Genomic DNA, 13416 nt, shown 5'->3' with positions numbered 1-13416 from the left:
CAGTTTGACAGCTTCCACTATACACACTACCGTGATGTGTTGCAAAAATATAATATCAATAATAAATGTCCATGTTTAGTGGGGCGGTGGGGTAGCATAGTGCTTAAAGCGGTCGCTCGTCACGCCGAAGACCCGGGTTCGATTCCCCACATTGGTACAATGTGTGAAGCCCATTTTCTGGTGTTCCCCCACCGTGATATTGCTGGAATATTGCTAAGCAGCGGCGTAAAACTAAACTCACTCACATGTTTAGTATTTAGCCACCAGTTTAAAACCCACTTCTTTAAATACGAGAGAAAATATTGTATGGTCACTCGAAGATGACCTAATGAAAAGACAATTGTTATATATTCCAGGGAGACTCTAACAGGTGTTATTTATTATCCTTGTATATTTGCAGCTCGTTTACCGTTCTCTAATCCATTTCTATTTTCAAGAGCATTTCAAACAGTCGAAACTACTATGGTGGAATATAGATAAATCTATCAAACATATACAAAACAAGCAAATATAATCTATGTGAACCATCGTTACATTTTTAGGGACGTTTCAGTCCTTCGCGACAAATCTGTCTACTAAAGTGGGGGAGCATTTCAGGAAACTGTTATGGTAAGGGAGGTAACCGTGCATTAGGCTCGAAGGGAGATAATTGAAACGGTATGAATATATCCCAGGATGCTTCAGCAAAAATGGCAGAGTTCTGAGAGTGTCGTGAATTTTACAAGATGAAAAAAGACATTTAAATACAGATCATTGGTGTACTAGGCGTAATTAACACCTGTAACGTGAGACAACAATGGTAACTATTATCTGGAAATATTTGCAAATATATTAGTTGAAGTCAATGATGGAAAGGCAATGGAACATGTGCGTGGGCTGAACCGTGCGAACTGTCACATGTGATTTGTCGTGTTTGCCGACTTAACATTTTTGCACATGCGGTGCGTCAGCAAACGTAATCTGCAAGGTTACATTCAGGGGGAGTAGTGCACTTTACCGGGCGCGCTTTTTCCGATTTTTTTCGCTGTGCTGGCGGGACTCGAACGCTCTCAGCAGGGGTCGTGGGATTCTAATTAGACTAATTAGCGGACACGCTACCTCGGGACCACCGGTGCGATCACAGTTAGTTAGTGCTCGTTTAACGGGTCATTACCCCACCTGCTCTGCGCATGCGCAGTGAATGAAAACAAACTATTATGGTTTGTTTTCATTTACTGCGCATGCGCAGAGCTAGGCCCCGCCTACCCATTCATCAAAGCGAGAAGCCACACCTAGGCATTGTTTTCAAGATGTTGTGCAGCCAATCCAGCGAAGCTATGATATACGATGACGTTTATCGTTTGACTTTCGATTCGTGGATGGATATATGGATATAATCGCATCTAAGGTTTGCCAACCCTAACCTTTACTCACTAACCCTAAGGATCTAGAAGGGGGGGTCCCTAACCCTAAAGATCTAGAAGGGGGGTCCCTAACCCTAAGGATCTAGAAGGGGGGATCCCTAACCCTAAGGATCTAGAAGGGGGGTGTCCCTAACCCTAAGGATCTAGAAGGGGGGGGGTCCCTAACCCTAAGGATCTAGAAGCGGGGGTCCCTAACCCTAAGGATCTAGAAGTGGGGTCCCTAACCCTAAGGATCTAGAAGGGGGGTCCCTAACCCTAAGGATACATCAGCGCGGTAAAGTGAGACAGTTCAGTAGCTCTACAGCGCGCTCATTAGCGAGCGCTCAGCAGTCCCGGGTCGCGCGCCCGGTAAACTGCACTCTAGCCCATTCAGGAAATGAATATATACTTTCCCATCTTCGGATCAGCAAGATAGTTCTTGAACTTCTCTGTGCCTCATCATCTTCAGAGCTCTTCATCCCCGATGCGGGGATTTATCGTTCAATATTCCTGAGCGAAACCTCGTTGTCATGTGTTTTGCAGTTTATCATTTCTGTTATTTATTCTGGCCCCTTTATTCTACATGCTTATATGACCCACCTAGCATTAACGCCCGCGAGGATTTCCAATTCCAAATGATCATGAACCGTTCATTACAGGCACTGACAGACAGGACACGCTGCCACTAGTGCCAGAAATGTCAGTGAAAGTGAGCAGCTTTGATTATCGTAGTTTATCTGAAGTGTTGTAATACATGTCACTCTTATCTTTCTTATGGTGAAAACACATGAAATGGGGACCCCACACATTACCTTCTTGGGACAGAGCATTTCAAATTTCAGAATGTTTCTCTCCCTGCTGACATTATGTATTCAGTTTCAGTTTTGGAATGTTCTGAAATCAAATATACTGAAATATTATCTTTCTTTATACAGTGTATTGTACTATCAGCTTACCATGGGTCCATTATGTTACAACAATTATGATAAATAGCACAGGCTTATGTATTGGCAATATAGGTTTGTTCTGAGTCAGCATGACATGAATGGCACAATGTTAACAAACAGACATTGATTTGAACATTCTTTTTTCTTGTTTGCAACTTGTTGTAATATCATTTGTACTTGATGTACCTTTTTTGTATCACATTATACCCTGTACACAGCTAATAACATAGAGATTTCTATCCGCAGCTTTGGAACAAATCTTTTCAAGCCAAACCATGTAAATAATCATCTAATTGGTTGTAAAGTCCTTTACTTATTTAGGACTAAAACCAGTATTTCACAAGATGAAACTACCATTTTTATGCACCCGCCCATAATGTGGGTTAATATAATATAGGGTTACCCTCTGTGTCCGTCCGTACAAAACAGGGAATATACTCTATCCACTTTTCCTCAAAAACTACTTTATAGAATTCAACAAACTTATAAAAGGGTGTTCTTGGGACTCTTAATGGTGTGCATCTCACATTTTGTCCTTGTATTTTATTAGTGGTTTTTTTTTTGTAAGTTCTGAGGCATTTGAACTGTGGTACATTTGCAAAATTTCTTTATAATGATAGTGTAATAGGGGATGAAGTAGGGGTGTATGTAATCCATTCTCTTCAAAGCTACTTTATGGATTTCATTTAGATTACACACATGTGCTTCATAGGGACTCTAAAGGTGTGCATCTCATATTTTGATTTTATATTTTATTTATTTATTCAGCTTTAATGCCATTTGAAGTTACTTGGATTTTGTTGTATTTCTCCCTGAATGTTGAGTTACAGGGCAGGTGTGCATTATCAGTGTTCGTGTTAACACAGAAGCCTGCGTTTTTCATGCAAAAAAAAATAATAAAACCACACAGAAAATATTTTGCATGCATGTTTTGGATGCCTGGATTCTGATCTACATAATTTTAAAAGTACCTTAAAACCGCACCATATGGACAAACAATAAATTTTAACATGATTCAGGATTGTAATGAAAATTTCTTGCGCTAATGATTTAGACTACATATTTATAATTTTGATAATTTTTATTCATACCCACACTCATATAAAACTACAAAAAACATAGATAACACTTGCTTTACAGGTACTCTAAAGGTGTGCATCTTATATTTTGATTTTGTATTTTATTTTTCCAACTTTAATGCTTTTTGAACTTACATAAATTTTGTTGAATTTCTCCCTGAATATAGTGTTATAGAGGATAAGTCTATCCATTTCTCCACAAAAGCAGGTCAACAGAATTGACTGAGTGTTTGCATGTGTTTCATTGAGACTATACCTTGTGCATCCAGTTCCTTAATTTTGTCACTTCTAGAGCTGTTTGAACTTAGTTGAATTTAGTTCCATTCATCCTGTTCATCCCAAGTCCCATACTACAGGGGGTGTTTATCCACTTCTCACTTAGCTTAGCTTAACTCACTTAGCTTACACATGTCTTTTATAGAGACTCTGAAGTTGTGCATCTCATTTTGTTTTGGTATTTTGTGGTTTTTTGTATGTTTAGAGACATATGAGCTTAGATAAATTTTGTGGAATTTCTCTCTGATGATTGTGAAATAGGGGATTAAACCTATTCACTTCTCCACAAAAACTGCTCAACAGAATTGATTAAGCTTATTCATGCATCTCATTGCGACTCAAGAGGTGTGCATCTCATAGTTGCATAGCTGTGTATTGAACTTGTTTAGTAGAAATTAATCAGCAGGGCATACTCAATGTGGGGGAACGCGTCCTACAGAAGTAGGGGCATCCATGCCCTTAGACACAGTTTTGTCTTGTTTTGCTTCTTGCGGTTTTTTTGCCAGTGGGTTTCTCTTGGATGAATATTATTCACAAAGGTTTGAAAGGTCATCTTAATCATCACAATTACATACCTGCCATTAATGCCTTCCCTCAGAAATTTGTTCTTCGTCAACAGGATTTTTTTTTCTTATATTCTTGATCTACAGTGTCATTATTACTTGTTCACGTCATGATATGGATGCAGTATTGATATGGATGCAGTTGTGACAATAAAGATTAACTCACTCACTCACTCAGAAATTCAACAGTTATGTATCATGAGCACCGGGATAAGGTCAAGATGACCAAATGGATAGACAAGTTTGCCATATGATATCTGTGGAAACTATGGTAGCATTATGCACAAAGAGACTCGTTTCTATTCATTGCCACTTATGTTAGAACATTTACCTGTCATGTAGTTGTACATCTCAAGTTTTAGTAGTTGTTGCATCTTAGAACTGGCGAAATATGAATTGCATTTTAGGAACTTAGGAGTCGATTTATAATTTGAATAGCACCAGTGATGTCATCCTCAGTTATTTGCAGCAATACAACATATTTCATCTCATCATAGTGACACTGGTATAGGTTTCTTGGAAAGCAAAGAAATGTATAAGACAGGACTGAAATAGTGTGGTGAGAGCCATTTGAGACTAAAGAAAATGCAATCGATTTTGAGATGTAATAATGCTAAGAGAGAATTCTACCCATATACTCCTCGTCACCAAAGCAGTTGTCGGGAGTATGTGAATGAGAAGAGCACTACTCTTCATGCTTGTTACTGTGTAACATTTGTGGTATTTGTCTGCCCTACTTACTGTACTATATATATTTTCTGTCTGTTACTATAGGTTTCTGCATGATATGCATGTGGACAGTTTAACAAATTCATGATGGCTGTTCCCAGTTTAACTTGCGTTTTTGTGCTGCAGGCATCTACAGAAGACTCTCTGAGGTCTTTGGAAACTTTGATGTCAGAGTTTTTTGACATCAGAACTACAAATGAACGGAAAAGAGAAATTGGTAATTATTTTTTTTCTAAATGCATTTTCAGAATGCATTTTCAACCCACCAATTGTTCCATCTGGCAGTAAATAAAATCAATATTCCTTAATGTCTCTTCATTTAATGTGATCACTTTGGATATGTCAAAATTCATAAAACCCAAAGTATATGTTCTACGCACAAATATAACCTGTTATTATGTGTAGCTTGTTAAATGTGATATTGTTTTACCATTGTTTCAGAGTCCTTGCTGAATAATTTTGCCCAGACAAAAGATGCATGGCGACACAGCTTGTTTTTCATCAGTCACACTGGCAATGAATATGTCATCATGTACTGTCTCAATGTCCTTGAGGTAAGGTATTCTGTTTTGGTTTCATGTTTGCCAATTTAGTGTTCATAAAATAACCAATTAAGGTAGAACCGTAAGCAAAACATTTTAAAAGTATACATCTAAGTTTGACAAAAATGTATATGCCATGAAAACATATTAATTACATGATCTTGTCCCAAGAGGCGACTAACAGGATCAGGTGGTCAGGCTCACTGTCTTGGTTGACACATGTCATATGTTTACAGTTTTGCAGATTGGAAAGGATTTGGTATTAGTCTAAAAAATGTCAGGTTGCACTTGAAGAGACTGTCAGATGATTTGTTCTTTGAGATATCTAGGAGCTGGGAGATTTGTCATCTTCTGATGACTCTTGTAATGGAGAATTTAGACAACAAACAAATAAACTGTTGTGACATCAAACCTATTTCAGAATCTAATCAACAAGCAATGGTTGGGGTTTGATGGCCAGGACAAGATCAAGATTCGCAACACTCTGAACCAGTTCCTGTTGGTTCACCACAATGTTGTACCCTCGTACATCAGGAATAAGATTGTCAAGCTAGTTGTGGACATCGGAAGGATCGACTGGCCACATTTTTACCCAGACTTTTTTCCAAGTATTTTACAGGTATTTGCAAATGTTAAATGAGAATTTCTTTTAACAGCATTGCTCAGTTAGTATTTGAAGAAACACCAACATTAATCATAATTTCATCTGAACACATTGGACTATAACAATTGCATATTTTTAGTGAAAATCAAGCTTGATTCTTTAGAAAATATTATGCTTAGTTATAAATCCTTCAATGACATTTTGCATTCGGCTCAATTTAGCCCACTTGCATCAGATGCAATCAAATATAGAAACCTAGTTGCTCCATCTTTTATTGCAATGTATAATGAAAGAAATATATATTTACTCATCCAGAGTCATGCTTATTATGCTTCTCTCCTTCTATGCGATTGATGAAAGTGAATGATAAAAGTAAAAGTTCACTCACCTACAAGTTGCCTTCCTTTTCCCGCCAAAAGTCATGCGACTTGCTATGCTTGTCACTCTTTCCTTCATCGCCCAAAAGGCTGGTTGGGTGATCCCTGGAGTCCCATATGTGGCACTATATCCTTTGATATTTAGATCCTTTTATCCCCGTTACACTGAGTATGGTTTGGGCTATAGTTAGCTTACATCACTGAACATGCATATCATCATGTGAGATTGCATTGTCACTGATGAAATCATGCTCCTGGGGTAGGTTGTGGCTGTCTGCGGCTGTACTGTATTTTTATGTCCTACATGCATGGTTATTTGTTCTTCCAGCGTACACTGTGAACTTGGTAAGAATTTTGTTTTTATTTGTTTACTATTCAAATATGTGCTAAAAATTTAGACAAACCTGTAGAGGTTTCCAATTCTTTGAAGAGAATCGTCCTTGGAGTACATATATGCATTTTCTGCTGTCGGAAAATGTCATGTGACAGTTGTATCAATGTTTTAATGAAATATTGTACAATAAACAAAAAGTCTTTTTTGCTCATTATGTGGCCCCTCATCACCACTTGGAGTCACCCCTCTGCCGCACATGCACCGGCAATCAGGTATGCATCCAAGCCTGTATCATCATTCCTTTTGTTGAATAATGCTGTAAACAGAATTGCGGGGAGGTGGATGGCCCTACCCCAAGGACCATTCTTTTCATAGAATTGGAAACCTCTACAGGCTTGTCCAATTCTTTTTCATAGAGATTGTCCTTGGGCTACATATATGCATAAACTCAGACTCCCAAAGACCGGAGGCTATGGAGGGGGGAATTGTGGTACAGTACATAATTATAATTACGAAAATTAGCTTACGCAAAAAATCTCACCTGTGTACTCCCGATGAGCTTCCGCGAGAGGCATCATGGAAGAGAACCGACAGGGAGCAACCACACCGATACCAACCTCAGAGCTAAGCATGATATAAATAGCACTGTAAAAAGTGCAAACATAACCCTGCCCACATTGTGATTTTTATAGAGAGCACCGTAAGGGGGAAAACCCAACTGAAGACTGACAACATATCGATCGAGATCTCAGTCATTGAGAAGTCTCTCAGTGGAAACATGCACTTATAAGCAGTATATCAGCAGCATCAACTGACACAGATCCACCTTGAACGATCCGTACAAATGGGAGATAGCTCCAAATATCCCGAGGATCCAGCAAGAGAGAGCGTCTGCTTACATCTTCTCCAACTCCAGGAGATAAACCGGAATCACCTGACAGTTGTACTGGTTACACCAGAGCAGAAAATCCCAATGGAGTGCTGGGGACACCATGCCACCTTGCTTCAGGATGTAAGTCATGACCTTACGGTTGTCCAACTGAAGATGAACCACCTGGCCCCTGACATGATCCAGAAAGCACTCAAAAACCAACCACACAGCTCTCAGTTCTGAGACATTGATGTGAAGACTGGTTTCAGCTTCGGACCAGCGTCCAGACACCGCCAGACTGTCTAGAACGTCCCCCCCCAGCCCATGAGGGATGCATCGGTTGAACTGTAAGAGCTGGCGTCGGGAGCTCCAAAGGAACCCCCTTGGAGAGATTGTCTACATCGGTCCACCACTGAAGGTGAGGAGACAACCACCCGGGAACTGTGAGAGACTTCTCCAGATCCTCTGAGTGAGCCCACATACTCGCCAAGGCTTGCTGTATGGGGCACATTCTCAACCGCGCCTGCCACACCACAGAGACAATCGCCATCATGTGGCCCAAGAGATGAAGCCACATTCGCGCTGGGGTATGTAGTTGTGAGAGGAAAGAAGACACCATCACCAGTACTCTGCTGACCCGGTCAGGCAACAAGGACACTAAACCCAGATGTGTTGTGAACCTCGCCCCAAGTAAGACCAAGTCCTGGTTGGGTACCAGGATGGACTTCTTGAGGTTGATGATCCACCCCAGCCAAACCAGAATATCTATCATTGCCTGAGTAGACTTGCTGGTTGAGATAGCTGACCAGTCGTCGAAGTAAGGGTGACAATGCCTTCCTTGCAACCTGGCTAGAGAAGAGGGCACCATCATGAGTTTGGTGAACACCCTTGGGGCCGTGGAGATGCCGAAGGGGAGCACCGTTAACTTGTAACACACCCCGTCGTAAGAAAACAGGAGGAACTACTTGAACGACAGGTGTATCGGAAGGTGTATATGGCGGGTGTATATGAAGATACACATCCTTGAGGTCAACCGACGTAAGCCAAGCTGAACAGCGGAGATCACCGAGCAAAGTGTCTCCATCTTGAATTATGGAACTTCTATCATGCGGTTCAACCCCTTGAGGTTTCAATTGGAGGGAACCCACCGTCCTTCTTCAGAACAAGGAAATACGTGGAGTAAAATCCCGCCTGTTCCTCGTCTTGGGGTACACGCTCTATTACGGACTTGTCCAGCAAAGCCTGAACCTTGTCTCGCAGAATACCCGCCTTGGTCGGACAAGACGGCACCGGAGTGCACCTTATGCCGATAAACTTGGGTGGGCCTCGATATCCAACACGAAAGGGTGGACAGCACCCAAGGATATCACGTTGCCTTCTCCCATTCTGGGAGGAAGAGTGAGAGGCGACCACCCACTAGGACATGAGCACATGAGCTGGACAAAGAGGTCCGCTCTTTCCCCTTGCCCTTGGCAGCGCGGCTCCTCTTCCTACTCCTGGCAAACGGTCTGAGCCAGCCAGTAGACTCGAACGTAGGCTGCATCCCGGAAGAACAGCTCGCTATGGGAGCACGGGGGTGAGAAAAGACGTTACAGCTGCTGCGGCCTCCCGAATGACCTGCTGTGGGTCATGGAAGGGCCAGCAAGGTCTCCTGTGTCGCTGCCGAGTAACGAGACGTCGACAGACACAGCTTGTGCATCCCCATAAATGCACACATCATCGTAGACGCCGCCGGCCTCAAAGAGAGCTACGTTCGGGGAGACATACCAAGAGTTTTCTCCCACTATCAAGGACTGACCTCTGTAATGAGGAGAGGTAAGCCACATCGACCACCACCCTAACCTGCCGCATGGCTTTCCGATAGACCTCCCCATAGGTCCGGTATGCCTGTTGCAACGGGGCCGCCCGACTGGGCAAAAGGTAGAAATAATTGCCCTTGCTTGGCACCCGAGCAAGCCGAGTCTCCCCGAGGGCGACCGAAGTGAACACACACTCATCCACGACCGGTACTAGGAACAGAGAATCTTCCCCCAGCTGGTAGCACCGAACAAGCTCTGGTAAATCAAAGCGCAGGTGGGTACCAGCAAGGAGGGGATCCATCACATCCCGCACCAAGGAAGGAAGAATGCTGAGCTGTGTCTGCGAGGGTTGCCTAGGAGCAAACGCCTCGCCCGGCAGGCGGAACTCAGCCGAGTCCAGGCGGCTAGTTGGAACTGCAGCCTGGGGAATAGCCTGTGTGTCCTCTGACCCACACCCGGACCCAGTGGACGATCGAACCACAGTGGGGAAGGAAGATCCCAAGGCACCTTCCACTCCAGTCACCGAACTAGTACCATCCAAACCCTGGTCCAGAGACGCAGGAGGAATCTTGGACGGAACCGAGTCCTCCGCTCTCATAGGGGGAGTTGGCGCAGAGACCTGAACCCCAGGAATCCTCAACAGACCCTGTGCCAAGACCGAGAGAGGGACTGGGAGCAAACCTCTCCGGGGTAGCTGAGGCGTCCAGACCCGAGACCAAAGGCAACAGGTCGACAGCCATCTCGTGGCTAGCGGAGCGAGACAAGCTCGGCAATCCACACCGGAGACCCTCCGTCCCTTGCCCAGAGTGCATGAGGAACTCCTGCCGGAGACCTCCAACGGACTCTTGAACGAGGGACTTCACTGAGTCCATATGCTGTTGGAACAACTGAGTAATGAGTGCCTGAGGCGTCCAGACCCGAGGCCAAAGGCAACAGACATCTCCAGGCCAGCGGAGCAAGCAGAGCCCGGCGATCTGCCACCCAGACTCGCCTCCCCCCGCCCAGAGTGAGTGAGGAACTCCTGCCAGAGACCTTCAACTGAATCATGGACGAGGGACTTCGCCGAGTCCATGTGCTGCTGAAATAACTGGGTGATAAGTAACATATTAAAACCAGACGTGGACGAGGAGGACTGCGACTTAGGGACAGACTTAGTTTTGCTGCTAGATTTAGACTAGGGGTCTTTAGTCTTATCATGCTTAGCTCTCTTAGTCTTCGATGGGGTAAGCTCCATCAGCTCCAGTCCCACCTCCTGTAACTCTTTATAGAAGAGGAAATCCACCGCCCTCCGTTCACAGGCCCCGGGGGAGAAACCCAAACATAATTTGCACACCTCTGGCTCATGGCCCACCTTTTCCAGACAGCATAGGCATTTGTCATGCTTATCTTGTGGAGAGATGTTTGTCCCACAAGTAGAACACACCGTAAAAGCCTGAAAGCCAATATGCCAAGAATAAGATGATGGCTAACACAGCAGCATATAATTGACTGACACGTACAAAACATTGAAAATTATGTGAATGCCCGCGACATGAACTAGTTGGTACTAGATGCAATATTTCAACATGCGGTGGTGCCGGCTTCCTGCCATGGGAAAGCAACATGTGCGTAATATAGGGTTTAACTACTTGTTTAATTTCCAGCATACGTCCGTACAGCACGGTGACAGCAAGAAGGAATGATGAGGATGCTTACCTGGTTGCCTGTGCATGCGCGACTGAGGGGTGACTCCACGTGGTGAGGGGCCGTATAATGAACAAAAAAGACTTTTTGTTTATTGTACAATATTTTATTAAAACATTGATACAACTGTCACATGACATTTTCCGGCAGCAGAATATGCATATATGTACCCCAAGGACAATCTCTATGAAAAAGAATTACAACACAATCAGCACAACATGCAACATCTACTAGACTTTCATATCAACTGCATCAACAAAGGCTACTTTCAATGCAGGCATCGATAACGTCTACACTCAACATGTCAGATGCTTCTGCAAATCTACAGCCAGCGCAGCATTTGAACAACTATTACAATCACCTTGCGTGATGATTCAACAGCTGCTACAGGTCTGTCTGATGAAGAAAATCTTCACCATCAGCTGTATCATCTCAATGCACTGTGTGAACGCTCCCATTCATGAAGATCTTCACCAGCAGCTGTATCATTCAGGATGCATCAACTGCATCCCTCAGTCATCACAGACATTGTCATCATTCATGATCATCATCTGATGTGGTCTTCACATGCATTCCTGCGTGGAAGCATTCACAGAATGATGACCACTCCAATGTTCTGGGCAAGGACGACGTTGCGAAACACTACCACAAAACATTACTGAAACTCAGGATGTCGCTGGCATTGACCAGTTTGGACTACTTGTTGTACCATAACTAATGGTTCCACAAAGGTGCTGAGTTTCACTCACCCCTTTTTATCAAGAGTGATGATAACCGGTACTTGTAAAGGAGTTACTTGCAGGTTATACTTGAAGGGTTGCAACTCTATGATGAGAAGATCATGAAGAGAGAGTTGCTTGAGATAGCTAGTTGGAGGAAGAAACTAGTATATCTAAAATCTCACACTTTATCATGTGACTTGTTGGGACCAAGACACTCTGCGGAGTAAAATGGTTGAGAATCTTGAACAGACAAGCATGAGTGTTTATGACCTGGAACTTATGACGAAGATATTTGTACATGTGAAGGGTCGCAACTTACAGATGCATTAGACAATAGCAGGATGCTAGCTGATCTACATATCATCACATTCCAGTCAGTGATTGTCGATGACTATTGGAAGAACAGGAATGAATTACCACTGGTTACAGTTCCTGAAGGCGGGGGACATACTTATATAGCAGCAACAAAATCCATTGTGGTCTGATCCACCACCAATTCCATTGGATTCTGTAAGCTAATAGGCATGAGTCAGGATAAAGAAAAATATAGTAAAGTTTATTTTTTATACTTATCCTGACTCAAGGCATCAAGCGCTCCCAACTGCCCCTCTCAGGTATGCTTAATACACAGTAATATCATACCGAGTTTATGAGATTTGGAGAGAGTAGCAAGCATGGCTGGTCATGTGACCATATTGGCGTTGAAGGGCAACTGCCAAGGGGTGAGTGTATTGTATGTCCACTTCAGTTAGAAGGAAACTTCAAGGGATTTCAAGTGTTCCATTGTCTTCACATACAGGGAGTAGATAAGTATAATAAGCATGAGTCAGGATAAATATGAAACATCAACTTTATTTTAAAAATTGCATTTTTATCTAAAAACTTACATATTTATTGAAAAGAATCACTAAACATTTTCATATTACCAGCTTGCCCAGGGTCAAGACACCACCATGTTGGGTGTGATACTGCTACAGACAGCGTCCGAGGAACTGGCTGCCCCCCGGGAAGACCTGAGCATGGCCAGGAAGGAGGAACTCCACAGACTGCTGCTGGTGCAGGTGCCCAATGTCCTCAGTATACTCAACAGTGAGTAACATGTCCTCAGTATGCTTCACTGTGAGTATAATGTCCTCAGTGTCTCACCATGTCCCCAGTGTACTCAACTAGGAGTACCATTTAATCAGTTTACTCAACAGGGAATACCGTGTCCTCTGTGTACTCAACTGTGAGTATCATTTCCTCTGTGTATGCACCAGTGAATACCATGTCCTCAGTGTACTCAGCAGTTAGTACTGTGTCCTCTGTGTACTGTGTAATCGTGCATGCGATTAGCAGTGGCCATGACCTTTTCAATAACTCAAGGGCGGCTAATCTTAGTTTTTACCCAAGATGAGAGTGGTTTCCCTTTGCATATTATGAGTTTGCCATAAAATCTGCCATGCCCAAATACAATGTATGTTATGTTGTGACAGCGAAGATCTCCACATATATTTCTTTTCGATCAT

The 13416-nt window shown here is 43.0% G+C and overlaps 1 protein-coding gene across 1 annotated transcript in view; it reads left to right on the top strand.

Moving 5' to 3' along the window:
- Positions 1-699: 699 nt before the first annotated feature.
- LOC137285226 (exportin-6-like) overlaps positions 700-13416 on the top strand; it is a 34802-nt gene continuing 22085 nt past the window's right edge. The window contains exons 1-5 of the mRNA XM_067817519.1: positions 700-799; positions 5103-5193; positions 5418-5530; positions 5940-6137; positions 12838-12997. Coding sequence (XP_067673620.1) covers positions 797-799; positions 5103-5193; positions 5418-5530; positions 5940-6137; positions 12838-12997 — 565 coding nt within the window. The 5' untranslated portion in view covers positions 700-796. The remainder of the gene's footprint in view (positions 800-5102; positions 5194-5417; positions 5531-5939; positions 6138-12837; positions 12998-13416) is intronic.

Source organism: Haliotis asinina, chromosome 5 (assembly GCF_037392515.1).
Source record: "Haliotis asinina isolate JCU_RB_2024 chromosome 5, JCU_Hal_asi_v2, whole genome shotgun sequence".
Classification (NCBI taxonomy): domain Eukaryota; kingdom Metazoa; phylum Mollusca; class Gastropoda; order Lepetellida; family Haliotidae; genus Haliotis; species Haliotis asinina.
This window is presented reverse-complemented; position numbering and strand designations above follow the sequence as displayed.